The sequence below is a fragment of the Aspergillus heteromorphus genome, assembly GCF_003184545.1.
Source record: "Aspergillus heteromorphus CBS 117.55 chromosome Unknown BO70scaffold_16, whole genome shotgun sequence".
In the NCBI taxonomy this organism is placed as follows: Eukaryota; Fungi; Ascomycota; class Eurotiomycetes; order Eurotiales; family Aspergillaceae; genus Aspergillus; species Aspergillus heteromorphus.
This window is the reverse complement of record NW_020290421.1, coordinates 226118-251712: the sequence shown is the minus strand read 5'-3', so window position 1 is coordinate 251712 and position 25595 is coordinate 226118. Positions and strand designations below refer to the sequence as shown.

Below are 25595 nucleotides of genomic sequence, written 5' to 3'. Positions count from 1 at the left end.
CAGTACCCCAATAATAGCCTTTTATTACTAGGATGATACACCTAAGAATGTCTTTTAATAGTATTTCCCGCTTGGTACAAGTTCGAAAACACGCAGACAATATTCATCGGCCGGGGAGGAACGTTGTGCAACAGCAAATTGAGACAAAGCAGTCGCTACTAACTACAGTCAGCAAACTAGGGTTACGCCCACTTCCCATTTGGCTTCATCAAGAACAAACACTGCATATACTCGGGAAGTACCCCTTAACACAAGAGATGATATAGCTTAACTATCCCACTGCCCATCATATTGCCAGAAAGACAAAAACAAACAGACATATCCCCGAAATCCATCAACCCCTCTATACCAGACCAACTCCAGCCCACCCCCATCCATCCCAACCCTAACCCTCCTCAAAGACTCAGTCCCCCCACCCCCAATCTACCAGGACGTACCCCCTACCCAGAAATAAAAAAAGATCAAAAATCCCCCAACGCCCGCCCCAAAAACCCCGCCAACAACCGCATATGCTCCCCCGCCCTCATCATCGTAAAATGATTCACGCCCTCCAACACCTCTATCCTCAAATTGGCCCTGCCGAGAAGCTCCGCCCATCCATCGGCCTGCAGATCCCCGGGGGAGCGATTCTCAATCAACCATGTCATCTCGCGGGGATCATCTCGGCTGATCTCGGGCCTCGGGACGGTTTCATCGTTACAGATGCCGTCTTTCGCGTAGAGGAGGTGGGTTTGCACGGTCTGGTGCGCGGGGGGTAAGGCGGCGATGGTGTATCGATCGAGGAGGATAAGAAAGGCGTCGAAGTGGGGTCGGAGCCAGGATGGGATGTTTTCGTTTTGATTTCCATGCACAGGTCCATGTTCATGTACATCTTTCTTACTCTTACCTCCCTTGCTGTTTGCTGATCCGGACCCCGATCCAGAACTCAAGCCAGACCCAAACAACCCCAGCCCCTGCAAAAAGTCATACATCCGTCCCGGCGGATTCTCCAGGCCGATCGGATTCGGAGAATCGATCAGGATCAGCCGCGCGATGGTCTCCCCTGTCGCTGTTAGTTGGCGGATGGCCTCGTAGGCGCAGATGCCGCCGGCGGACCAGTCGCCCAGGTAGTAGGGTCCGGTTGGTTGGCGGCGGCGGATCTCGAGGAGGTATTTGGCTGTCAGTTGGGAGAGCGTGATGGTCTTGAGGTGGTGATGGGTTTTGAGCCATGGGCAGTTGAGGGCGTAGGCGGCTGTGTTGGTGTAGTTGCTGTTTGTGGGTGAGGAGGAAGAGGAGGAGGATGGGGGCTTGGGGAGAGAGGCGTAGGAGGCCGCGGAGCCGGAGCCGTCCGGGAAGAGGAAGAGGGTTTTGCTGGCTGTGCGCGGGTTGCCCCAGAGGAGGATGGAGGTGGAGTGGGGTGGGGAGGTGGGGGTGAATTTGGTGGTGGTGGTGGTGGTGGTGGTGTTTGGGTCTGGGTCTGGGGATGGGGATGGGTTAGGGCTGGATCTTGATGATGCCGATGGGGAGATGAGGACCGGGCCTGGGTCCAGGTTGAGCGTTTTGCGGACTTCTTCGAGGTTGCGGTTATCCGTGAGAACGGTGGACGGCAGGGTAACCTCCATTGTCTCGGCGAGGGTGCCGACGATAGTCAGTGCGAGGAGCGAGTCCACGCCTAGCTCGGTGAAGGGGGTGGTGGGCGTGATTTCGTCCGCGGGGATGCCCGTTTCCGTGGCGATAGTGGCGCGGAGGATATCCATGATGGAGGACTCGTGATCCTGCTCGGGCTCGGTGACGATAGTGTCGTAGCTGGAGCGGGATGCACTGTCGGTGCGGTGCGAGGATGATGAGGTCGGCTGGCTGGACTCGGCTTCGGCGCCCCCAAAGAACGATAGCAGGTCTTTCGGGGTGGGATAGTCGGCGAACAGCGAGGAGGGCACGTCGGCGCCGACTTCCTCTTGGATGCGGCCACAGATCGTCAGGGATAGCAGCGAGTCGATCCCGTAGTTGGCGAATTCTTCGTTCGGGCCCAGGTCGGCCGGGTCAATGCCCGCTTCTTTGGCGATGATGGCCATTACGCGGGCTGCGATGCCGCCGGTTGATGGGGACGGGGCTGGTGCTGGGGAGTTAGGGCTAGTCGGCGGCTGGACGGGCTGGCGACTGACGGGTTTTGGTGTTTGGATGGTGATGCTGTCTTTGCTGGCAACGGGGGATGGACCCTTGGTCGGCAGTAGCCGGTCGAGAAGGCGTCGAGGAACTCCTTGGAACTGCAATAGTCAGTCAGTCTCCCCATTTCTAGGCTTTGGGGTGAGTGAAATACCCGGATGCCCTGATAGACAGCAACCACCGTGTCGCCCTCCAGGATATACGTATCGCCCACATACGTCGTGCCCGTCTCCAGCTGCATCCGATTATACACCCGATACTGCTTCCCCTTTGCGAACCTGACTGCACAGCGCATCCGCTCCCAGCCATGGTTGATAAAGACCTGGCCCTTCGATGGCGAAGCATCACTAGCATTCATGATAAAACCCGCAATATGCCCGAGACTGTCGACCCAGCACGGATTAAACACAAACCCGTTCTCACCGACCTGGAACGAGACCCGGGCTGTGGCTTCATGGTGGTCGCCGTCCAAGACGACCTCCTGCATGCCCTGATAATCAGATCCGTACTGCACGAGTGACGCGAAGAGCTGATACGCGAGCCGTCGCTTGAGTTTGTGGGCGTCTCCGTCCTCCGCGCTGTCGTGCAACGCGTGGATTCGGCTTTGGATCAAATGTGCGGAGCGCTTCCATTCGCTCAGCCAGGCCTGGATTCTCTGAGTGGTCCGAACTACAAATGCAGCGTGGTCGGCCATCTTCTGACCGGAGGAGGTGACGCTGAAGAGCCGGAAGGAGATGATATTGTCTCGCCAGTTGGCGGCGGCGGAGATGCGGAACAGCTGAGAGTCTGCCTCGGGGCGAGACACCAGGGGGTTCTGCACTTGCATATCGGCCACATCGAGTCCGACAGTCTCGGCGTCCTTCCCGATAGCCTGCAGCATGTGCTTCGCAATCGTGAGAGCGATGTCAGCATACAGAGACTGTCTCGTTAGCAGAAGGCCTCTCATATCGGGGGTCAGGAAACACTTACCGACGGACACAGCATCGCGCCGTTCACAACATGCCCCTCAAGAATCGGCGCCAGCCGTCTATCATGGACGTCAGACTCGCCGAGGAAAGTTGATACCTCCGGCCCGTCATCCTGCTCGAGGATGCGCTGCACAGATGGCGAGAGGTATCGTGGAACGCGCACGGTTTCTGTCTGTGGGACTGCGGGAGCAAGGCCCTCGCCTTTGGTCAGACAGAAGTTGTTCTTGTACGGAATCCAGTAGTTCTTCAGATCCCAAGCGTATCGCGGAAGGAGGAGCACCTCGCGCTGGCCGGCCACGCCGCGATGATACTCGGTCCAGTGGATGTCGATTCCCTGGGAGTAAAGCACTTCCAGGCTTCCCGAGAGGACGGACCAGGTGTCGGAGCCTTTTCGGAGGGAGGGGACGGTGGTACTGCCCGGTCCTAAGACCCCTTTTACCATGCCGGAGCAAGCGGGGTGGGACCCAATTTCTACCCAGAGGGTTTTCTCATTGACGACGGCCTCGGTCTGCGCGGCTTGGACGGCACCTTGGAAGTTCACAGGTTGACGACATGCGTCTGTCAAGTATGCTGCGTTCAGGGCTCCTGTGTCTCCAGCCGGAACGACCTTTCCGAGCAGAGGAGAAAGATATGCGATGGATGGAGCGCGGAACTGGACTTTATCCGCAATCCTCTTGAAGTCGTCCAAGATCGGATCGACCTGCGCGGAGTGAAATGCGTACGGGATATCAAGCTGGACGCACTCCACGCCGTTCAATGTCAACCGGGCTTTTAGCTGTGCGAGTTGCTCGACAGGCCCACTGACCACGTTGCTCAACGGCTGATTCAGACAGGCCACACCGCAGGCAGGGTCCAGCTCTGATCGAATGGCATCAGCAGCACTCTTCACAGCCAACATGCCATGGGTGCCCGGGGTGGTCCTTTCAGATAGCAGTTTTGCTCGCGTCCCCACCAGATATATCACGTTCACGGCTGCCAGCACGCCAGCAGCATATAACGCGGGATACTCGCCGAGGCTGTGGCCGATAGTGGCAGCTGGAACCACCCCCAACGACTTCCAGTAATTGTATAGCGCCATCTGGATGCAGACCAGGGCCAGATGCGTCACCATTGGCGAGGCATCCACATCTTCAGTGTTGTGGATCAGTGACAAGAAGCTGGGGAAGCCCAACTGTTCGGCAATATCGTTATACCGACTGACGCACTCCCTGAACGAGGGGATCGTGTCAAAGAGCCGCTTGCCCAGACCAGCGTACACCGTTCCTTGTCCGGTGAAGACCATGACGAGATTCGGGAGCTTTCCCGGGGGCGGAACGGGTTTATGGCTGTCAAGGCCGGGGAGAAGCTCCTGCAGACGATGACGGATCGAGGCAATATCGGACCCCGACACGACGACACGATAGGTATGATGGGCTCGTCGCGCGGTAGTTGTATATCCCAACGACGCCAGCGAAACATCCGGGTTCTGTTCCAGATACGACACCATCGCCTGGACATTTCCCTTCAAAGCCCTGCTTGTCTTCGCCGTCACCGACACCAAATGCCTCTCCCTCGGATCCCTCCCCTCCCCTTTCTCCCTGACCGGCGCATCCTCCACCAGCATGGCGGTATTCCCCCCCGCGGCACTGAAATTGTTCAAAAACACCACTCTCTTCCCCCCTGTCCCATCCTCCCTCCTCCACCCCGTCGGCCTAGACGCAATATGCACATTCCGCGCCGCCAGATCCGTCGGATACGTATGGTTGATCCTCGTCTTGATGCCACAATGCGGCGGAATGGCATTATGCCGCATCATCAGCAGCACCTTGATGAGCGACGACACGCCGGACGCCGACTCGGCATGGCCCATATTGGCCTTTGCCGTGCCGAGATACAGCGCGTTCTGGCGGCGAGCATGCGGCGCAAACACCGACAGCACCGACTTCATCTCCGTCGCGTCGCCGGCTTGCGTGCCCGTGCCGTGCATCTCGACGTACCCGACATCCAGCGGGTCGACGCCCGCGTACCGCATGATGCGGTTGAAGACGGCCGCCTGGTCGCCTTCGAAGGGGCGGGTGATTGAGTCGGTCCGTCCGCAGTGGTTCGTGTAGGCGCCGCGGATGACGCCGAAGATGGGGTCGTTGTCTTCGAGGGCGTCTTCGATGCGTTTGAGGATGACGGTGCCGATGGCGTCGGAGCGGCAGTAGCCGTCTGCTTCGTCGTCGAAGGCGTTGCAGTTTCCTGGTTTGTTTAGCCACCCCCCTGGTCGACAGATCGCCGTAAGTAAGGAGAGGGGGAACTGTTACCTTTGGCAGTGAGAAAATGGCCCCGATCCAGCCCCGCGAAGTTATCCGGGTTCGTCAACACATTCACCCCCCCAGCGAGGGCTGTATCGCATTCGCCGCGCCAGAGATACGCGCAGGCCGTCTGGATGGCCGCGCAGCTGGACGAGCAGGCTGTGTCGATGCTGAGACTAGGACCACAGAAGCGAAAGAAGTAGCTATCTACCGCATTAGCACATTGCATCACCTCCCCTGAAATGCCTTTCAAGCAAGAAGAATCCCTACCTGATCCGCCCCGGAATGAACGCGCGATTCCCCCCCGGAATGAAATACGTATCGACATCCTGCCCACTATTCACCTCACGCCAATCGTCACTCGTAGCGCCATAGAACACCCCGATGCGATCGCCCTGAGTCGACGGGGTCGCATTCGGGACCAACCCAGCCATCTCCATGGCTTCGTACGCGGTGGTGATTGCCAGTCGCTGCGCCGGGTTAGCATTCTCGGCTTCGCGCGGCGACATGTTGAAAAACCGCGCATCGAAGACCCCGGGCTCCTTGATGAAGCAGCCGTACTTGACGCGGCTGGTGTTTTTTGTTTTCCCGGTGGGATCGTAGTGGGCTTTCCAGTCGAAGCGGTCCTCGGGGATGGTGCGGTGCACGTCGCGGCCGGCCAGGAGCATGTCCCAGAATTCTTCGTTGGAGCTGGACTCTGGGAAGCGGCCGGAGAAGCCGATGATGGCGATGGAGGCTTGTGAGAATTTGCCGGTGGGAGTGCTGGGGGAGTGCAGGGTGGTGGTGATTTGGAGGGGAGGGGATTGGGATAGGGCTGTTGAGAGGAGAGGGCCGCTTCGGGAGGAGATCTGGTGGATTGTGCAAGAGGGGAACTGCTGGGTTTGCAGTTCCTGGCTTAGGGAGGAGGTCATCCTGTCCCAGTGCAGGGGCGAGCATAGGGCTTCCTGGACGGCGAGGGAAAGGAGGGCCTGCAGGGTTGAGGAGCGGATCAGTTCTCCCGATGCGGCGGAGACGATGGGGATCCGTTGGGTGTAGTCGAGCAACGAGGGGTCGTGGAAGGGTTTGATGATGTCGTCGACGTCGGATTCGCGGAAGAGATGCGCGGCGTGATATGGAAGCTCGATGGGGAGGAACGAGTGCTTCCATGGACAGGACGAGACGAATTTCTGCAGGACACGCGGAGGGCCGCTGACAGAGACGCTGTTTCGGCTGACGGAGCTGATGTACAGGCGCACCACGGAAGCAACATCCTGCTGTCGTTATTATCCGTTCTCATGCCCGATGTGGGCTGACGTGGATACGTACCTCTTCAGCGTTGAAGCTCTCAATTGCACGTCTGGCTTCACTCTCGTCAGTGCCGATAGCGACAGACCACTCCCTCCTCCCCTCGACCACCGGCTCGAGATCATTCTGCAGAGCGAGAGACCGAACTGCCGTCCGCACAGCAACAATGACAGCCTCCACCGCAGCCGGGAGCAGCTCAGTCAGGGTCTGCGCAGACGCAATGGCAGCGGCAGCAAAGGACCCCGTGCAAGCACCCACCAAGTAGGTGGTCTTCGCGGCTGGATATGGCCTAGAGCCCTGACCAAGGTATCTGCACCAGTCAGTATGGTTCTGTCGATCCTTATTTCTATCCCACCACACCCACCTGATAAACTGTCCAATCTCCGTCAGACACAACAGCGGAAACTTCAACGCCGCTGCCGCATCGCACTTATCATGCTGCGCGAACAGGTCAATCAGGGTCGTAAAATACGGGAACCATTCCTGCTGATGGGCCGGCAAACAGCCCACATATCGTCTCAATTGAAAGCCAACGCGGTCGAATAAGTCCGTCAGAAGAGCATCGTCCTTGACATGCAACAGGCCATGCAGGGTGTGCTCGAACGCGATCGTCTGATCCCCGAACAGGAACACCGCGGCCGATCTGTCCGTTTCCACGTCCATGTCGGATCCGTCTATCGGTTCATTGGCGTTTTCCATCGTCCGGACGGGCATACTATCCCGTCAAGTAAAGCGGGAATGGGGGACCCGGCTGATATTAAATGCCACCATTGACTGAGAAGCTCGCGACCCCCCTTGCCCCCTGACGTCTATTCATCAGCCGCGACGATCCGCAGTCTGGGACACTGTTCAAGGAATAGGAGAGAAAGGTCCAAGCGAGATGGCTGGGACGCGCAATCCCTGACGCGAGTGCGATGTGACGCGCTCAGCCGGGCTGGTGTGTACGGGATGCAGGGCCGTGCGATGTTGGGTCTGCTTCGACGGGGGTCTGCTGGTCTAGATGCACTACGATGGTGAGGTGGTGTCTTGGATGGGGTCGTGGAAGTGGATTCCATCGGCCACCCCGAGGCTGACAAGTGGATTTGCTCTGCATCGGTGCCTATTCTGTCCTACGGAGATGGCAGATCAGGTGGCACATATCGGAGGAGCAAGGCTGTGCGGATACAGCAGAGACACCGTGATACGTGCTGTGTTGCAGGTTGATCCAGATCCGTGGACAACGTGCTGGGGGCTTGATGTCTCGGGCTTGATCTTAGCGGATTTATAAGATATTGCAAAGCATGATTGTGTGGATATGAGGTATGCATGGCATGATACACTCGCGGATAATCCTGGAGGGAGGTAGCCAGTTCTGTCTACTTGGATAGGAGGCAGGAAATCACTCACCATGATGATATACAGATTGCACAACGTCATGCGATAGAAGATAACACCCAATGAACTGTCTGTAGATCCTTCTCAACCCTGGCCTGTATGGCTGCAACCGTCGACAACGTGTCTCTCGGCTCACTGCATCCAAGTCAGTGTTCTCTTCGAGCTTCCAGAACTCGCATGATGCAGAAAAGGCATACTGCTTTCGCTCCCAGATAGCCCTGCATACCCGCAAGATGAGAACGAGCCAAACAACCACAACGAGCAAGACAGCCACAATGATATGTATGATGTCCATGTAGACGCTTCCTCAAAGCCTCTCCTGTTGCCCTCCGCACCTCGGTGATCTGGACATCTCTCACCACCCAAACCTCCCATTTCCGTCATACAACCCGTACCGTACCTTGCAAACATCCCCCCCCCCCCCCCCCAGCGCCCTCATTCGCCACACGAGTCTTGCTCAATACGGCATAACGCAGCGGTATCCAAGCAAGGCCAGAAGACGATGGCTGCATCCCGGCGACACCGCACAACAAAGCGCGTGGCAGTCTTCCAGCCGCGGTGCAAGACATATTTCCCCTCTAGGCATCTCGTCCGATCCGCTCGGGGCGTTATCGGGGACGATCCCTTCATGGCACGGCGCACGGCGCACGGCGCACGAGACTCCGCGTGGCTGGCCGGGGAGAGGCCCTGCTCGGAGACCTGTGGGCAGTTAGAACGAGGGACGCTGCGTCGGCCTTCATCGGAAGATAATCGGGATTCGGAATTGCGCGGGACTGTTGAGCTGGTGTGTTACCCTGGGGAGGTGGGCGCTGTGGTGGAGAGGTTTCGAGGCTCGTATAGGTGGACTGTGGCGACAGGGGGGGGTCTTTGTCTTTGCTTTGGGGAGATGCAGTCGTGTCTGAATTGATGGGTTGTTGAGGGGAGGCGTGGAGAGGAAATGGAGGGATTGATAAGCAGTGCTGGCGGGCGGCAAGCCCTAATTCCGCGATCGCTCGGACGACCTGCCGGACTTGGCTGCTTGTGTGACGGTGTTGGTTTCGATGGGGATTTACAGTGGCCGGGATTGGTAATGTGCTTAGAAATAGGAGGTGGTGCAGACATGTGGGTTTGTCTGTCTTGGGTGTTTGTATGATTGCAGTGTTGCAGAATGATGGTATGTTTGTCCATATTGCAGCCCAAAATGAGTACGATGATCTTGAACAGCCTCTCCCGTCCTGTATACTGTATACTCCATCCTATGTACCTCCCCAGTGTGATATACCGCAAAGAGAAATAGTCTTATTAAGCAAGGTCAACTCTGAGTACTTCCATTCTGGCAAATATCTCCGACATCGGCGATCTTGAACCTCCCAATATCAACCATATCAACTTGCGCGTTGTACAAAATCCATGGATCATAGTCCATGCACGCCAGGGCAGTGTGTGGGAGGCCAAACTGCCCAATTAACCATCATCAGCACACCCATTTCAATATGTCTAGCCGCATCATTATTTCATGAGTAGTCAAGACCCATTTCCAGTCAAGTTCATTTCCCACCCACCAAGATCGACCACTCCAGCATTGCCTGATGAATCTCTTCGTTCCGCATCCCAGACAGGTCCTATAATACTACCAGAATACGCAGGAGATCATCTTCCTGCCGCGCGACAACACCTTGCCCATGTCCAGACACCAACCAATATGCAACGTCCACCGCATCATCACTCTACCGGACCTTGACACCTAGGAATCAGAAACCCGATATTGCCTCCCTGCTTGCTCCTTCTGCTGCAAGGTCCTAATATCAAACCATTGGATCTCGGCCACTCCGGCCCGCAAGGGGGTGTGTAATCCGTTTCATCGCGACTGGGAAGATGTTCACTCGCCACCGGCGGAGATGAGATGCACAGCCTGCAGCATGCAACATGCAGCAATGCAGCAAATGAATCCAGTGTGGCGAGGTGGTCGGCCAGGAAAAAAGGGCGACGCGCAGAGGGCTGAGCTGGAGAGGGTAGGGGGGGGGGGGGGGGGGGGGACAGTCATGTTTGGCTGAGACTTTGTCTGATGTCTCGACTCTCGAGGCTGGATTGAGGATCAGACGATAGTTGGGCTGTGGGTTGTTCGTTGTGGCTTGCTGCTAGCATGGTGGCGCGTCAGTCGACAATCCAGAGTGCGTGTAGTATGGTAGTATTCAGAACCCACCTATAACCTATAGATATCCTTCCTACAAGATAAACTACCCTACCTTCCTTCCCACGCGAAGTGTAAGTAAGTAAGTCATATCATGATACCAATAACCTAACCAAGCCACGCCCCAGTCAACGAGGATATGTAGCCACCTTTCTTCCGGCCGACTGGCGAGGTACTTACCACCTCCTCGCTCTCATCAACACTCCACTCAGCAACAGAAGTAAGCAAAAACAAAATACCCACCCACCCACCTACGGTAATAATTCCCCCCGAACCTCGTATACCCAACACCAGTGTTCCACAATGACACTTCCCAACAAGACAAGATGTGTTTTTGCTTTTTCACCCCGCCCAGGCATCCCGGACTACGCGCCACAGGGTTCATTCCGAAACGGAAGCTATTCAGTGAGCGATGACTGATTGAGCAACTGGCTGACTCCACGACGTGGTTGATCGGAGGGGAAGAAAGGGAAGAAGGTTAGGGGACAGGGTGTCTCTTTTTGCTGGAGATATATATATATATATCAGAACTGCATTTCTCTCTCTCTCTTCCTATTCTACAGTTGGTCCTATGTGAAGTGACGCTAAATGTTCTTATTTTCAGTTATACTTCAATTTTCATCATAAGTTATCTTCTCGATGGAGTTGATGGTCTGATAACATGAGAGGAGATTTCATGCTGGCTGTCATGGGAAGGGATGTGGAACGCAGGATGTGATGTGGGTATAGCAACCTCATTCCTGCTCGCCAGTCTTTCTGCCCTTCCATTCGCATTTTCGTTGGGCTATCGTGCGCCTCAGGGCCAAGTCATGTATTTATCAAGTTCGTTGTGCCATTCTGCGCTGATGCCGATAGAAAATATCTATACAACAGGTCATGGAAATGTGCAGATTGCTCCTAGAACAAAATATCTGATCTGTTGCGGCTTTGCGCAAGTCGTGCTGTAGAGGATAGCCGCATTCACAGCCATAACGAAAGAGCAGTACATGTATTGTAAGAGTGAGAAATTGCAACAAAACAATCTGCATCCCTCACATCGGGCTCATCATAGTATTTGCAGCACTCTCAGGGCTTCCACGTAACCCGGTCGGCGCTGGGCCGTCCTCGCCCATAGCCGGCCAAGGCATGATTGGTTCTCCGCCACTATGCCCCTGGATATTCACTAAATTCCACGCGCCCATCGACGTGCCGGGTTCAAGGGGAGTAAGCCCCAGCGAAGATGTCCCCGACAGCCAGCTATCCCATGCCAACGAGACACCTGCCGGGGGCGGCGGCGCCCAATATGACGGGCTGGGTGGATCATTAGATTGGGGAGGAGAGGTGGATGGTAACGCCGGTCCATCGCGCGGAACAAGCTCCAGCAGTGCCAGGAGCTGTGCAAAGACCCATGCAACCTTCTGGTGGTGGTTATTCGTCCGTGATCGGCTCGCGTGGTCGGTGTAGCAGGCGGAGACTCGTCGGAGCAGGTCCAGATCCGTCGCTATGTTGTTTATCCCGCTCGATGGTGGTAAGATGATGTCTTGGAGTAGGACAAAGAATGCAGGGACGGGAAATACATCCAGCACTGTTCCGAAAGGTGCCGCTCCAGGTGGTGTGGTACTCTGCTGGGTGTTATTCCGAGATGCGGTTCCTCGTGTCAGGATGTTGAAGGTATTCAAAATGGTCGGATCTGGGTCCCCGTAGGCCATCAGCAGAAGCAGGCAGCTGGTCCGTGCGTCTTGTCGCACTTGTCTCGCGTGGCGCTCCTCTCGACCATGTTGAAAGGCTATGATGCGTGTGTTTAGAAACTCCATGGCAGCTAAAGCACGTGTTCCATTATATTCCGAAGCATCATGGTATTGGCCCTGTAGCAGGTCAAAGGCGCAAGCATAGTCCTCGAGTTGCTGCTCAATGGTCTGTAGCAAACCCGGTGCAGATCGAACTGTCAGACGTGCAGAGCCTCCATGCGACAGATGGTAGACGTCTTCCTGAATCAAGGCCAGTCTGAGTCGGTCTGTATACAACTCATCATGGTCTACAGTTAACCGTAGCTGGGCTGTGATATTAGAGTCTTCACTAGGCAGCCACGAGACCGACCCCCGCGTCAAGCACAACATGCGATCGCGGACATATAATGCTCGAAGAACCTTAGCCCGTTCAACCTGCACATCACTACCATTATTTAGGAGGAGCGGACTGGCATGCATATGCATGGTCCGGGCCAGCATACAGGCATGGGCGAAGATCAGCTCTGCCCACCCGGGGGGGTCGAAGTGCTGAGCCGCGACACTCTGCAACCATCGTCAGCTAGTCTGACTTGAAGATCGTAGAGCACGATTTTCATACAAGTAGGATCAAGGTCTGCACATTGATCAGCCGCGGCGTAGTTAAAAGGCGAGAGTTAACCAGCGCTGCCCGACTGGGTAGAAATGAGCGTGCAGATTCGCCAAAGCCCGCTTGTGTCGATGTCTCCAGCCGCAGGCCCAAAATAGTAATAGCCTGGAAGCATATTGCCCATGTATCATCGTCTGGCTGCTGCGGATGTTGCGAATAGACGCGTTCAAGGTTGGCCCGAAGACTCCCCGGAACGAAAACATCCGTCTGACAGTCTTGAGACTGGAGGAAGCTGTCAACGGCGGTGATAGCCTGTTCCTTTGGGAGGAGAGGAGCAGCTATGCGGTCGCTGTATGGCGGGAAAGGCTCTACCGTGCCGGTTATCTCACACAGATGCTGTAGCGTGTCACAGAGAGGCCTCCATGACGGATCGGCTGTATTGGCCGCTTGAACACGTCTCCAGAGCTGGTCGCATAGTCCTGAGATGGATGTCAATCCAGCCGACGAGCCCTCTATCTTTGGATCGGTGACGTCCTGAGTCGCATCTTCTCTTCGGCTCTCATCTTCGTCGGTATAGGAGGAGTAGTTACTGCTCGTTGCTGACTGACGCCCACCCAGCAAATATATACACGGCGCTGTCCGGCCTTCATTAAAATTCGGGGCCCGAAAGCCGGAGCCTTGCAGCCGGTGGAGGTGGGATTCAATGTTGGTTAAGCGGTCCTGAAGTCGCTCGACGCTGTCACACCTGACCGTACTGGATAAGTGCCGACTCCCCCTGAAGAGCTGCGACCAACTTACAGTAGCTTGAGATGGTTGACGCGTTTTGCAGGGACCCGATAGATGCAAACAACACCTGGCTCCCTCTCACAGTTCCGGCATTCTGGACGCTCTCTACCACAACGTATCTTGCGTTCCCGACATCTGGCGCATGCCAAATCCGGCATGGCATAATCAGAGCGACCCTGCAGGGCATGGCCCGTCAGTCTAGTTGCACGATCCGATCCGGCAGCCGGGGTCGTACCTTCTTGGACTTCATGGTATCAACCAGCTTACGCGTACCAGACTCAGTACGCTTGTCGTGGTCAGTTAAACGGTTCAACATGCCCCTTTTGCTACAGTTGAAGTCTGGGGCGCGCGATATAGTGAGGGGGTTTCCAAATATTGGATAATGTCCTGACCGGGGCCCGTGAAGGTACTCTATTATACGTGATCGTACGGGGTTATCCCAAGGCAGAATTTGTTCCAGGGCCAGGATGTCCCAGGGCAGCTCGATGGTTGTTACGCTTGGCATTCCCGCCATCTTGGCTGGACGGGAGAAGTAGTAACCTGGATTTCGCTTGGGTCTTTTGGAAGGATTGGTTGTCACCTCATGCAAAGGGCTACTTCCTCACCGAACCTTTTCTGGGGTTGCTTCGCTGGGTCTCAGGTGTTCCAATTGGAGGAGGGCAACATCCCTGGCACATGAGGTGGGGTGGGAGCAGTATCATGGATGCCGACTCTAGCCATCGTCTTCCGAACCAGACCGGGCACGCTTCGGTGACTGGTACTGGGGCCGTGAGGATTCACACTGTGGCTGAAACTTCCGAGCCTATTGACGTCTTCATCAAATCCCAGAGTTAGAGTCCAACACGATGGTTGGTGGAGGGGATGCGAGTATCAGCACAATGTGAGATGCACCTGCTGCCACTGTCATCATGATCAAAACCCGCACAATAAGCGTCGTATCCCAACCTTAGCCCTGATCGGGTAACGCAAGAGTCCATTTAGTTCTAGAATAGGCAGCGACCGAGGATCAGCGCGATATCACCAGGAAGTCGCAGTAACAGTGGCCATTTCCGCCATGGAGTGGGCGAATTGAGATATGCAGCAGAGGCGTTTCATCGCGGAACAATTTGCTCGGCAGCTCGTGAAGCCACACGGCGCCCGTAATTAAATCGGCAATCTGTGTGCAGGCCAGAAGTAAAGCCCTCCTATCCAAGCATATGCGTTCGCAGTGCCTCGCCGTGGCCAGTTAACATGCATGCCCCGACCAACCAGTGACGCGAACAGTGCCAATAGCCACATTTGCACCATCATGGGTCACCTCGTGCCAAGTTGGATGGCTGAATTGTGACCATCCAGACCGCCTCATCCTCTCCACCAATCCTCGGACTCGTTTACATGTTACGCAACTACATTGTCAGACGAGTTTCCTCACAAGATATACTTCCTCTACGACAATGCTTCCGAATGGCTTGCGCGAATTCCAAGACCCGTGTCGATCTCTCGAAGCCATCCCAAGACACTGGCTCTCTCTCCCACGATGACTCTGCATCGATGATGTCTGCTATGCTGGCTCCAAGCGGACAAGCGCTCTCCTTCGATATGCCGTTCAATCTGCACGGAACTGGCCTTCGTGTTATACCATTCCGTCACTTTCCGGAGTGTCCCGGGCACGGGATCCACGGGTAAACTCCAAAGCCTGCATTTGCGCAACCTCAGCATCCCGGGACGCCCCCGCTTCGTGGAGCAGCTTCTCTCTGCCTAGGCGCATTACGGTCATTCAGTATCGCTGTAATGATTGCCCTAGATACTCAACTGAGTGCTCCCATTTGTGCAAATGGGTACAGACACGACGGTAGCCGCAGCATGGCCATGTTTGAATATCACGCGTCTCGTCTATGAATCGAGAATGGCATATAATCCTGGTTCTCGTCTAGATGCCGCCTGTTCGTGTGGCATGCTCCTCAAGATCCTTAGAAGTTCCGCAGGCAGGATTTTCTGCCATCCCGGCCTGGATGAGAAAGGGGGTGCATCGTGTGCGACGCTACGTAGGCCTTGTAAAGCTGACCAGAATGATGCGGCCAAGGGCCCGTGCCACATCACTCGGTGACCACTTCATCTCGCGTGCGTGTTGCCCGTCTTATAACTGGCGAGGATTCCCTGACAATGCGGTACGGCTGGCGAATCCACTTTATAGATGGTCATTAGGGACATCCGTCTTGGAAAGTCGCCGTATTAGCCATTCACTATGAATGCAACAGGGAATGGCGTTGTATTGTGGGTGTGCTTTGCTTTCAGAAACGTGTTGAGACTCGACATCACCAATCACCTGGGACATCAGTAATGAGTACCCATCCTCTGTACGAGACAGCCCTATCCACACGGCTGGATACTTTCCGACAGCTTATGCCCCGGAGTGCGGATGAGGACAAGCTCTCACATTGCACACCAGGCCAAACAGATCTGCAAGAAAGAGAGATCGCACCGGATGTCCTGTAACATTGATAAAGTTGCAACATGATAAAGTTGCAGAACGCCATGGCAGTGGACCACTAGAGCACTGAGCCGAGGTATCACCTGTACGAGTTGTGTGCCGTTATGCGCCCGAAGTCATGCGCGAAATGATGGTGTTGGGAGAGCTCAATGGGGGATGGGCGTCTGCGATTCCAACCACGACCGGGATGACACAAGCTGGGATTGAAATGAAGGGGATGGCCCATGATCTTGTCTCACTCAAGGATCTTGTCTGACTCGGGGCTTGAGGATTCCCCGATGAAAGCCGGTCAGCTACGGAAACTGGCCAAACCAGGCCATTAGTGCAATATCAATAGCTCAGCTTGAGAATTGGGACTCGAGCGGTGTCAGTAGCTGGCTGTTTGGTGGGTCTCTGTGCCTTGATTTCACAATCCTTCCCAGCGAGGAATGCGATGCCGGTGGGCCCTCGTCCATCCTCGAAAGTCGCCGATCGGGCCGAGCAACTTGCCGTGGCAGACGCTCGCAGGCATGCGGATTTCAGGCAACGACCGAGTAGTCTGACCAGAGACGGGTGGATGACTCTGATTCTCGTGGCTAGATGAACGGCAATGCCCTTTCGGGCGCATCAACTCCATGTAGCACCGGAAGAAACAGAATCGGACGATATTGACCGCGGATACGAGGGCGATGGAGAGGCAGAACGAGAGGAACGAGAGGAACGAGAGGAGGAACGAGAAGAACGAGGGGAGAATGTCGCCGACCGTCGCCCACAACAAGCCACGCACGTGATACCCTCCTGCCTGAGGCCAACAGACGCGTGTTGGACTGCAGGACCAGGCATCGCATCGCGTAAATAGGAGCCAGGATGGATAATCTAAGACCAGTGTTCTATACATATAGGTACTACCTAACACGGTATGATATACTATATTACGGGCTCTGATAACCCTCCCCCATCCTTCCGCCCCCCTGAAATTATTGCGGATAATTACCGAATTATTATTCCATTATATCCCATTCCATCAATCCTATGAAACCTCTCCCGATCGCCAACAGCCGTACAGCCATGTGACAGTGGATTTCACCCCAGTCCAGCCAACTAAGCGTTGATGCTAATAGTGTACGGCGCGACGGTGAACCACGCATCGGAACCCGTCTTGGGCTCCGTGCCGGCACCCAGGGTCTGCAGATAGTAGGTATCGGGGACGCCCTCGTTATCAATGAGGTAGGTAAAGAACTCCATGATATCACCGTCAAAATCGGTGATGGTCTCGGTGGCGACGAAGCTATACACGGTCCAGTCGTTGGGGCCCTCGTACAGGTCCCAGGTGTAGCCGGCGATGGTGGCGGAAGCGATGGGGCCGTCCTCGTTGCCGATGGGCGCGATGCCGCCGTACGCGGCCAGCCAGATCATGACTTCGTAGTCGTGGGCGGCAGTGGTGGAGTCGGAGGAGGAGAAGAAGGCGTCGTAGGAGACGTCGGCGACGAGGTCGGTGCCGGTGTAGCTGGGTGGGGGCCGTTAGCACTGCTGTCTCGGATGGTGGAAAGAAGGGGAGGGATTACCTCCAGCCCCAGGTGGAGGGGATGCTGGTGATGGTGCTGAGCTGCTTTGCGCCCACGTTCAGCACCGCGTTGGGGTAGCTCTTGACGTAGTCGGCGCCGCCGGCCCAGGTCCACGAGGTCTGCCAGGAGATGGAGTTGCCGCTGTCATAGTCCAGGTAGGTGCATTCGGAGCCGGAGGTGGCGTAGTCCTCGCCCCAGAGGTTGTTGTAGAGGATGAAGTCGGAGGTGGTGATGATGTTGTTCTGGGTGCAGATGGAGGCGATGGCATCGCGCGCGCCCAGAGCCGCTAGTGCAGGAACGGCGCTCGCCAGGCACAGGGGGATCGAGAGGTATCGGTTCATGATGACGATCGGGTTGGTTGGTGGTCTGCGGTGCGGTGTGGTCTGCCGTCCGGGTCTATCGTGGACGGCGACGGACGGGTATTTAATTCTCTGCTCACTGCACTAGGGGGTAGCTTTGGCCCCCAACGATGGCCCGCGAATGTCTCTCTTTCCTTGGACGAAGACCTGTGCAGAGTTCGCCCATTGCGGAGTCCATGTCGGAGCAGGGTGGCGGAGCGGGTCGCCTAGGCTGACAAGCATCATCAGCCGGGGTGAATCGGGCATTTCCAGAGGCAGATCTGGGAGCTTACTGCTTTGGGGGGGGGTGGGTTTGCTGCTCATTTTAATTGTGTAGTGTGCACAGCCTCGACCATCGGTGGGACTGGGGGCCGCAGTGTTGTTCGGGTGTTGGGTTGCCGGTCAGTAATAGTAAGGTGGGATTGCGGATTAATGGACTCCGTATCTTCGGCGATAATACTCAAGGCATGAAGGTTATTTGTTATGGTGATGCTCCTTGACACGGAAGATACTCGTGTTCCGAATAATGATGTGGGGTGGGGTGGGATCCCACGCTGCCGGCAACTGGGCGATGGCCAAACACCTGACTCGCGCGGCTGCCTGGCTGCCTCACACTGCTGCACTGGGCGCCTGAACTTTGTGCCGGGTAGTGGTGCCTGATATCGATGCCTGGCCCGTGACTGCCGAATGTCTGCCTTGGTGCCTGACTGTCTTACTGTGACTGCCTGACTGCCTTAGGCCACCAACATTCGGAACCATTCCGCAGCCTGTTGCATCATCGCATCCATGTGCTAATCAAGCATCCACCAACTTCCCTCACCATCTCCTCTACCCCTCAATCCCTCCATCCTCTCTCCTCAATCCCAACCCCACCACCACCACAACAAAACAACCAACCCCAAAATGACAGACCCCAACCCCCCGCACCACCCCACCTCGACCAGCAGCTGGCACGGCACCATCCCCAGCGCGACCTTCCCGGCCTCCCCAACGCGCTACCACCTCTACATCGGGCTCTTCTGCCCGTTCGCGCACCGGGTCAACTTCGTCCGGCACCTGAAAGGCCTGACCAAGATCCTGCCCACCAGCATCGTGCGCCCGTACCCGAAGGGCGATCTGAAGGGCTGGCCCGGGTGGAAGTTCCCCGCCACGGACGACGAGTATGCCGGCGCGACGGTCGATCGGCTGTACGGGTCGGAGTACCTGCACGAGGTGTATTTCCGGGCCGATCCGGGGTATAAGGGGCGGTATTCGGTGCCGTTGCTTTGGGATGTTGAGGGGGGCGGGGCGGTTTGTAATGTGCGTTATTCTTTATTACTATTATGTTGTTGTTGTTGTTGTTGTTGTTGTTGTTGTTGTTGTTGTTGTGGGGTTGGGGATAATGCTGACAGAAGGATGTGATTGTGGGAAATAGGAAAGTCTCGAGCTCCTGCGCTGGCTACCGCACGCGTTCAACGCGCACATCCCGCCCTCCCTCGCCTCGATCGACCTGTACCCGGCGCACCTGCAGACGAAAATTGATGCCATCAGCCCGTGGATGCAATCCGACATCAACACGGGGGTGTACAAAGCCGGGTTCGCTGATTCGCAGGAGTCCTACGATAAGAACGTGGTGCCGGTGTTCGGGGCGCTGAATAAGATGGAGCGGATTGTCGCGGCAAACGGCGGGCCGTTCGTGCTGGGCACGGTGATGACGGAGCTGGATGTCATGCTGTATGCGACGCTGATCCGGTTCGATGTCGTGTATGTTCAGCACTTCAAGTGCAATCTCGGGACCATTCGGCATGATTACCCCGTGCTGCATAATTGGTTGAAGGGGATGTATTGGGATGTGGAGGCCGCGAGGGCGTCGACGGACTTTAGGCATATTAAGGAGAATGTGAGTGTTTCTTTTCCGGGGAGGGGGTTGAGGAAGGTGCTGACGGAGTGTGTAGTATACGAAGAGCCATTGGCAGGTCAACCCGACGGCGATTACCCCGATGGGCCCGTTCCCGGATATCGAGGAGGGGGTGGAGAGGGATTGGAGTGTGTTGCGGGTTGGGGGGGTGAGGCATCCGGCGGTGGTGGAGTACGAGGCGGGGATTCCGGATGTTGTGTAGTGCATGATGATGTGGAAGCTATCTGTGCATGGGAACGCAGAAGATAGTCTGGAGAATTATGAAGAATGCACTATTTATGAAGAAGCCTCGGTCAGGGACTGAGGAAGTCAGGAACGCGTTTGGGATAGATTGGTTCACATGCACCCGAGCCCGTCAGGGAGATCGGCACGATCGCCTGGATCGAATCTGAACTTAATTTGGTCGTCGGGAATGGTTCAGGCACGCAAGTCTATCTGAACCGGGGGTTCCATTTCGACATCCGATGATTATCCGTTCGCAAATGCGAGTCGTTTTAGACCGGAGAAACAGCTCAGGGTCGAGGGCTTGTTTAATGAGGCGATGAGTTATGCCGAGGAGATCTTAAATCCAATCCATTAGGGGACTAGATCCGACTAAGTATACAGCGGTGGGATACTTACAGCGCCGTTTGCACGCACAGTATCTCCTTTACAGAGATATGATGAGATGAAGTAGAACAAATGGATTTAATATAAGAATTATAATCTCCCCACACTCCTAAACCATAGTAACCTAACGTGTATGGACGTGACCCAGTATCGATACATCACGAACCGCGGCCCAACAATATATCATTCCCAGCAGCACCAAACCACCAAACCACCAAGTCCAGCAAACTACACAACCCAACACAACCCATGAAACAGCGACACCAAACCACACCAAACCCCTATAAACAGTATACATAGCCCCTGTATGAAGAATAATGATCCAAAACCGAACATCATAATCTTTCCTGCCCATCCCCATCCCAAAAACTGGTCCCTCCCAACAGCCCATCCCGATCCCGAAATCCCAAAAACCATCCTCCCCACCACGCCATGAATATCATTTCCCAACCCCATAGAACTGCAACGAACATGGGCAATAAAGAAAGGGGCAAACACCCTGAAAAGGGGATATTGTTCCCCTCCCTGCCCTGCAGCAACAGAAAAGAAATATAAACCGCCCTTACTCCCACCCGACCAACCCCAGCTCAGTCTTCAGTGTGCAGTTCTACTCTCATCCAAATCCAAACCATCAACCCCCCCAGCCCTATACACGCATACCTCCTATCCTCCAATCCAATACAACCCAAGTCAAACTAAACCAGATAAGTCTGTCTATACCTCCCCTCACTCCCTCACTCCATCCATTCATCCATTATCTATACCCAAAAAAGAAAAACATGCTAACCAACCCAGACCGAAGCCAAAATGAAATTCATCCTCCTCTCCGCCATCTCCCTCCTCGCGGCGTTCGCGAGCGCGACCGCCAGTCCGGATCCCGCGGGGATCAACTTCGGGGTGGGCGCCAACGCGGCGGCCGAGGCCGAGGCGGCGGCGAACGCGGGCGCGGGGGTGGGGATTGAGATTTGATTTGGATATCTGTGCCTACTATTCCATATTCTTTCCTTGAATGTATGATGATTATGTGTGGATGTTGCGGTGGTGGTGGTGGTGGGGATGTGCTGATTGTGGATGTTAGAAGGGTAGTATTAGATGGGTGTGGGTATGGGGATGAGTATGGGGATGGGTATAGGTTTTGGGGTGGGCTATCTGAAGGGGGGTTGGGGGTTGGAAGTTGGATATCAGGTGTGGATAGTGGTATTTTATTATTAATGGGTGTTGTGGGAGGGGCGGGTTGGTTATATGTTCGAGGGATGAGGTACGGTATGAACATAGAACAGCACCCCAATTTAATACTTTACAATAGAAATGAACTGAATACCACAACCAGACAAGGCACATAGTCAATGAGAAGTAGTACTACCCCATTCTGACGAGGATTTAGATAATTCAACCGGGGAACTTATAGTAGACCCCTATGTAAAAAGATATATATACGAACCAGGGAAAATCCATCCCTGGTCCACAAACAACACAGCAAGCACATTGCTCCACAACATACAACATTCTATATACAGGAGATGTAGTTTAAAAAACGAGAGACAAGAATTGAAAGCCTCATCCACCCCCCTCCCCCCCGAATTTCCCCACTAACACAGGACCCAACCCCAAGCCTAACCCTTCACACCCAGCCCTAAGAAGAAGAAGAAGTGGTGCTCTTCAGCACCGGAATCACCGTGTTCATGTACGAGTCATAAATGGTGTAGGTGCTCGTATTGCCCAAGAAAATCTGGTCGGAGATATTCCCGACCTGGGTCAGAAGAGTGGGGAGATCAACAGAGTCCGGGACGGAGTAGACCATGGAGGCGAGGGCGGAGTGGTTCGTGCCGTTGACGATGGAGTCGAAGGTGCCGGCGGCGATGTCGCTGAGGAAGGAGTCGTAGGGCGATTCGAAGACGACGGTCGAGTCCGGGATGTCGAGGTAGGCGGCGTCGGGGACGGTGCCGGGGTTAGTCACGACCTATGAACAAGAGATTAGGGTATTAGGGCTGTGGAATGGGATGGGTGGATTGTGGGGAGAGAAGGAGGGGAGGGAGGGTAGCGTAACGTACGTAGTTGTCCGGCCCTAGACCCGAACTGTCCTTGACCAGGGTGGTCAGGGTCTGGTAGTAGGAGACCAGCTCGGCGCTGTAGGCGTTGGGGGCCTCGTCGAAGAAGATGCCGTGCACGGCGAAGGAGGAGTTGCCGGACGCAGAGGGCCAGCCGGCGTAGGTGTTGACGTCCTTTTCGACGTCGGCGATGGCCCGCGTGCCCTTCTCCGTGGGCACGTAGCCGATGGCCAGCACGTTGCTGTGGCTGGTTAGGGCCGGGACGGCCGTCAGGAAGCTGGCGTCTGGGAGTGAGCTGGAGCCGGGTCCGCTGTCGGGGTTGATGATGATGGTGAATTCGACGTCCGGGAACTCGGTCACACTGGGGGGGATGGTTAGTTGGGGTGGCGGCTAAGAGGGGAATGGGGATGAAGGGATCGCGTACAGCTCCTCCATGGGGGTCCAGGCTCCGGGGCTGGGGTAGACGTAGAAGGGGATGATGACGCGGGCGGAGGTGGGAGTCTTTGACACGGGGGAGGCCGAGGAATAGGCGGGTGAAATGGCCGACGAGGTGGCGGAATAGGAGGAGGAGGACGACGACGATGACGACGAGGAGGAATAGCTGACCGCAGCCACTCCAGAGGGCTCGGAGCCATTGCAGTCATCGCTGGCCCCGTCGGTGGGCTCGCTGTAGGGCTCGACCGTGCTGGAGGCGGCGTGGTGGCCGCCATGGTGGTGGCCCCGGGCAAACTGCCGGTGGGCGGCAGAGACAGGGCTGGACAGGAGGGCCATGCAGCCCAGCATGCCGATCAGCACGCGCGAGGGGGTTTCTCCGAACATGGCGACAGGTGACAGACAGACAGGAAAAAGCAAGAATAGGCAGAAGTAAAGCAAGGAGGTAACTATGCGGGAGGTCAAGGAACGACTAGAGGTGGGATGCAGAACGAAAGATCAGACGCTTGCCAGAAGCTGGGGAGGAGAAAGGGGAAGCCATCAAGGCGCCGGGCGCGCCGGAATGCTTTATATACGGCGCGAAGAATGAGGATCAAGCCGGCGGCGGCATGGCGATGACGATGACAGGGGCCGCAGGGCTTGGGATTTGGCGCCGGCAGCAAACGGGAGGCATCGGGCATTATTTTACGTGAAACGGCGGGCGCGCATCCGATTCGAGCATCAACGGGCAGATCCTGGCCGGGGTGGAGATTGCAGGTCGCTGCCAACACCAGGCACATCCTGTTCATTGGCGGATCTGGGGAATGACGGGGGGGGGCGATGGAAATTACACGATCCGGGCGGGCCAGCCAGATGGTGGCCACGGGGTTTCAGGCGCGGGCGTGCCCTAGTGATGAGTCTCTTTGTTTGTCGCGACAGGACAGGCTGTGGAGATTGATTGTACGGCTGCCCCTGGATCAGGGCACAGTGCAACCATCGGTTTGGAAGTGGCACCGAGTACAGAGTACAGAACAGAGTACAGCACCGCCTGGAAGGAAGCGCGGCGGGAGGAATGGCCCCCTCCAATTTCCATCCTCAACCCACCCGAAGGCGCCAGCGTCAGCATCCGGGGGGGCCGTAGTATACGAAATAGAGGACCAACGCCGCGACATTTGTCATGGTGCCCTCGGACACGGCACTTCCGGTACGCGGTACCAACCCTGGGTCCAACTGCGCAGATGTTAACAAAGAAAAGGAATGGGACAAGGGGTGTGGCAGGGAGTGAGGGCGGTCTGCCAAGCAGTAACTAATACATCACGCGCAGACATGGTTACAGATTGCCTGGTCGTCTGTGGCGGTTTCTGTTCTTCCTTCCCCCTGCCAAGGACAGGTCGATGGACATGGTCTGGGAAGCTGCCTCGAAGAGTCCAGGTATAGTACGGAGTATCTCCTCCGTACTCCGTGCAGGACAGGAGAGAGAAATGGATCAATCTCATTTCGCCTGTCTAGATCAGCCCGGCAACGCGATATCCTAGCCAGGTGTGGGCCAGTGTGCTGATCGGTATTTACTGTGTAGTTGGTCCCAACAAACAAAGATCCGAATCCTAAGCAATTTGCCCTGCCCGTCTGCTGGACCGATCCTTCCTCCTGGCGGGACATGCATCCGGGGGGAAGAGTGACTCCATTCCGATCCGACCCAGCCCCTGAGGTGGTACAACCCCAGAGTTCCAGCACATCAACGGCACCACCTACATCGCGGTGCCAGACTGTAGTGTCACTGTCCAGACGGAGAGACAGACGGTCCAAGTCGGTCTAGTTCGTCCGGATGTGGGCGAACCATTGGCACTCCCGGGGCTAGAAGGCCCGGCCGGCATTCTCGAACATCTGGCCAGAAGACCCGACCCCGTCACCCCTTTGCGTCATCGATCAGCCTGGTGCGCTGCCTCGGGCAAATATTTTTGCCCCCGGCCTTTCTTTATCTTTCTTCTTCCCACCGTTCCCCTGCTGGCCATTACATCGGTGCAGCGAACAAGGGTTGGGCGGTTACACGCTGATTCTGCTGGCCTCTGCGACCCAGTGAGAGAGAAGAGACAGGGCCCCCGATCGGACGCGCCCGTCGGAGCATTGATAAGGGATCTGTTGGTCAGACTGTCTGTCAGACCGAATCCAACCTGACGGTCGCGGTTTGCCACAGCGGTCTTCTGGCGGCGGTGGTTACTGGAAGAGGCGCATCAGGCCGATTCTGGTGAACCTGACCGCATTCTAACTCCGGACTCCAGGCCAGTTGGAAAACCAGCGGATAGCCGAGATCTGGGGTGGAGGGGAAAGACAGGGCAGGTTGATATGACGATCTACTTACAGAGCAGATGATTGAGATAGTTAGAGATGTGTCTGCTCCCCTGCCCTCCCCTCCAGGCTCCAGCCAAGGCAGATTGGAGCGACCCAATCCTCCGGCCGTGATTGGCGGCCAGGCGCCGAGTGTCCGCCCCACCGGAGCTGGCCGTGTCTTGCCACTGTGCCAGACTGCCAGAGCCACTCCCAGCCGGCGAGCTGTCTGTTCGATGCTATCAGAATCTGCAATACTTGCGATGCTCTGCCAGTCTGCTATCTAGTGCCAGCATGGCCAACTGCCAAGCCCCCGCTGGCGCCCGTCATGCCACGGGGGCGAACCTGGCATGACTGACTGGCATGGCGCGACTGTTCGGGCGCACTTATCTATCTGGGATCATCAGACGGCGGGCTCCACCCTCAGACCGTTTGAAGTTTTGAACACTTTTGCCCCACGCCTGGGGAGATCCTCGAACCGCGCTGAGTAAGCCCCAGGGCTCCGGAACAACGCGGGGCCGGCCACGAGAGTCATGCGCGTGGCAGGCTTATCTTTCGGGTCTAGCGCCGGGGAACGGCGGGCGGTGATAGGCCCCCGGTGACTAAGATAAACATCCATGCAAATAGGGTTGCAACCTTA

At 56.1% G+C, this 25595-nt stretch overlaps 7 protein-coding genes across 7 annotated transcripts; 3 read left to right on the top strand and 4 right to left on the bottom strand.

The window, feature by feature from the left end:
* Positions 1–461: 461 nt before the first annotated feature.
* Positions 462–7333, bottom strand: BO70DRAFT_293722 (polyketide synthase; the record flags this gene model as incomplete). The annotated part of the gene is made up of 8 exons (XM_025539452.1): positions 462–879; positions 937–2243; positions 2297–3061; positions 3112–5330; positions 5396–5589; positions 5657–6636; positions 6692–6980; positions 7035–7333. The coding sequence occupies 8 exons, from the start codon at positions 7331–7333 to the stop codon at positions 462–464; spliced, it is 6471 nt and encodes a 2156-aa protein (XP_025398410.1).
* A 3493-nt stretch (positions 7334–10826) lies between these two features.
* On the top strand, positions 10827–11203 carry BO70DRAFT_56151 (uncharacterized protein). The gene has a single exon (XM_025548540.1). The coding sequence runs from the start codon at positions 10913–10915 to the stop codon at positions 11159–11161; it is 249 nt and encodes an 82-aa protein (XP_025398409.1). The 5' UTR covers positions 10827–10912; the 3' UTR covers positions 11162–11203.
* Positions 10976–13827, bottom strand: BO70DRAFT_429989 (uncharacterized protein; the record flags this gene model as incomplete). The annotated part of the gene is made up of 5 exons (XM_025548115.1): positions 10976–12484; positions 12540–13272; positions 13326–13489; positions 13549–13599; positions 13744–13827. 5 exons carry the CDS (start codon positions 13825–13827, stop codon positions 11246–11248), a joined length of 2271 nt encoding a protein of 756 aa, XP_025398408.1. The 3' UTR covers positions 10976–11245.
* A 2805-nt stretch (positions 13828–16632) lies between these two features.
* BO70DRAFT_338318 (concanavalin A-like lectin/glucanase) lies at positions 16633–17897 on the bottom strand. The gene is made up of 2 exons (XM_025541195.1): positions 17328–17897; positions 16633–17269 (listed from the first exon to the last, which is right to left on the bottom strand). The coding sequence occupies exons 1-2, from the start codon at positions 17666–17668 to the stop codon at positions 16864–16866; spliced, it is 747 nt and encodes a 248-aa protein (XP_025398407.1). The 5' UTR covers positions 17669–17897; the 3' UTR covers positions 16633–16863.
* Positions 17898–18380: 483 nt separating this feature from the next.
* On the top strand, positions 18381–21140 carry BO70DRAFT_338314 (glutathione S-transferase omega-like 2; the record flags this gene model as incomplete). Its single annotated transcript, XM_025541194.1, has 4 exons — positions 18381–18964; positions 19080–19544; positions 19600–19755; positions 20967–21140. Exons 1-4 carry the CDS (start codon positions 18569–18571, stop codon positions 21138–21140), a joined length of 1191 nt encoding a protein of 396 aa, XP_025398406.1. The 5' UTR covers positions 18381–18568.
* Positions 21141–21784: 644 nt separating this feature from the next.
* Positions 21785–23093, bottom strand: BO70DRAFT_387924 (spherulation-specific family 4 protein). Its single transcript, XM_025545937.1, has 3 exons — positions 22644–23093; positions 22223–22580; positions 21785–22131 (listed from the first exon to the last, which is right to left on the bottom strand). The coding sequence occupies exons 1-3, from the start codon at positions 23036–23038 to the stop codon at positions 21805–21807; spliced, it is 1080 nt and encodes a 359-aa protein (XP_025398405.1). The 5' UTR covers positions 23039–23093; the 3' UTR covers positions 21785–21804.
* Positions 23094–24648: 1555 nt separating this feature from the next.
* BO70DRAFT_362950 (uncharacterized protein) lies at positions 24649–25398 on the top strand. Its single transcript, XM_025543452.1, has one exon. The coding sequence runs from the start codon at positions 24997–24999 to the stop codon at positions 25240–25242; it is 246 nt and encodes an 81-aa protein (XP_025398404.1). The 5' UTR covers positions 24649–24996; the 3' UTR covers positions 25243–25398.
* Positions 25399–25595: the final 197 nt, after the last annotated feature.

Bases quoted from the DNA above. Each gene is read 5' to 3' on its own strand.
- BO70DRAFT_387924 (XM_025545937.1), bottom strand. From the start codon at position 23,038: ATGTTCGGAGAAACCCCCTCGCGCGTGCTGATCGGCATGCTGGGCTGC. The intron at 22,581-22,643 runs GTACGCGATCCC...CATCCCCCCCAG, and splicing joins TGGACCCCCATGGAGGAGCT to TGTGACCGAGTTCCCGGACG. The intron at 22,132-22,222 runs GTACGTTACGCT...TCTTGTTCATAG, and splicing joins GTCTAGGGCCGGACAACTAC to GTCGTGACTAACCCCGGCAC.
- BO70DRAFT_362950 (XM_025543452.1), top strand. From the start codon at position 24,997: ATGATTGAGATAGTTAGAGATGTGTCTGCTCCCCTGCCCTCCCCTCCA.
- BO70DRAFT_338318 (XM_025541195.1), bottom strand. From the start codon at position 17,668: ATGAACCGATACCTCTCGATCCCCCTGTGCCTGGCGAGCGCCGTTCCT. The intron at 17,270-17,327 runs GTAATCCCTCCC...GCCCCCACCCAG, and splicing joins CCCTCCACCTGGGGCTGGAG to CTACACCGGCACCGACCTCG.
- BO70DRAFT_56151 (XM_025548540.1), top strand. From the start codon at position 10,913: ATGTGGAACGCAGGATGTGATGTGGGTATAGCAACCTCATTCCTGCTC.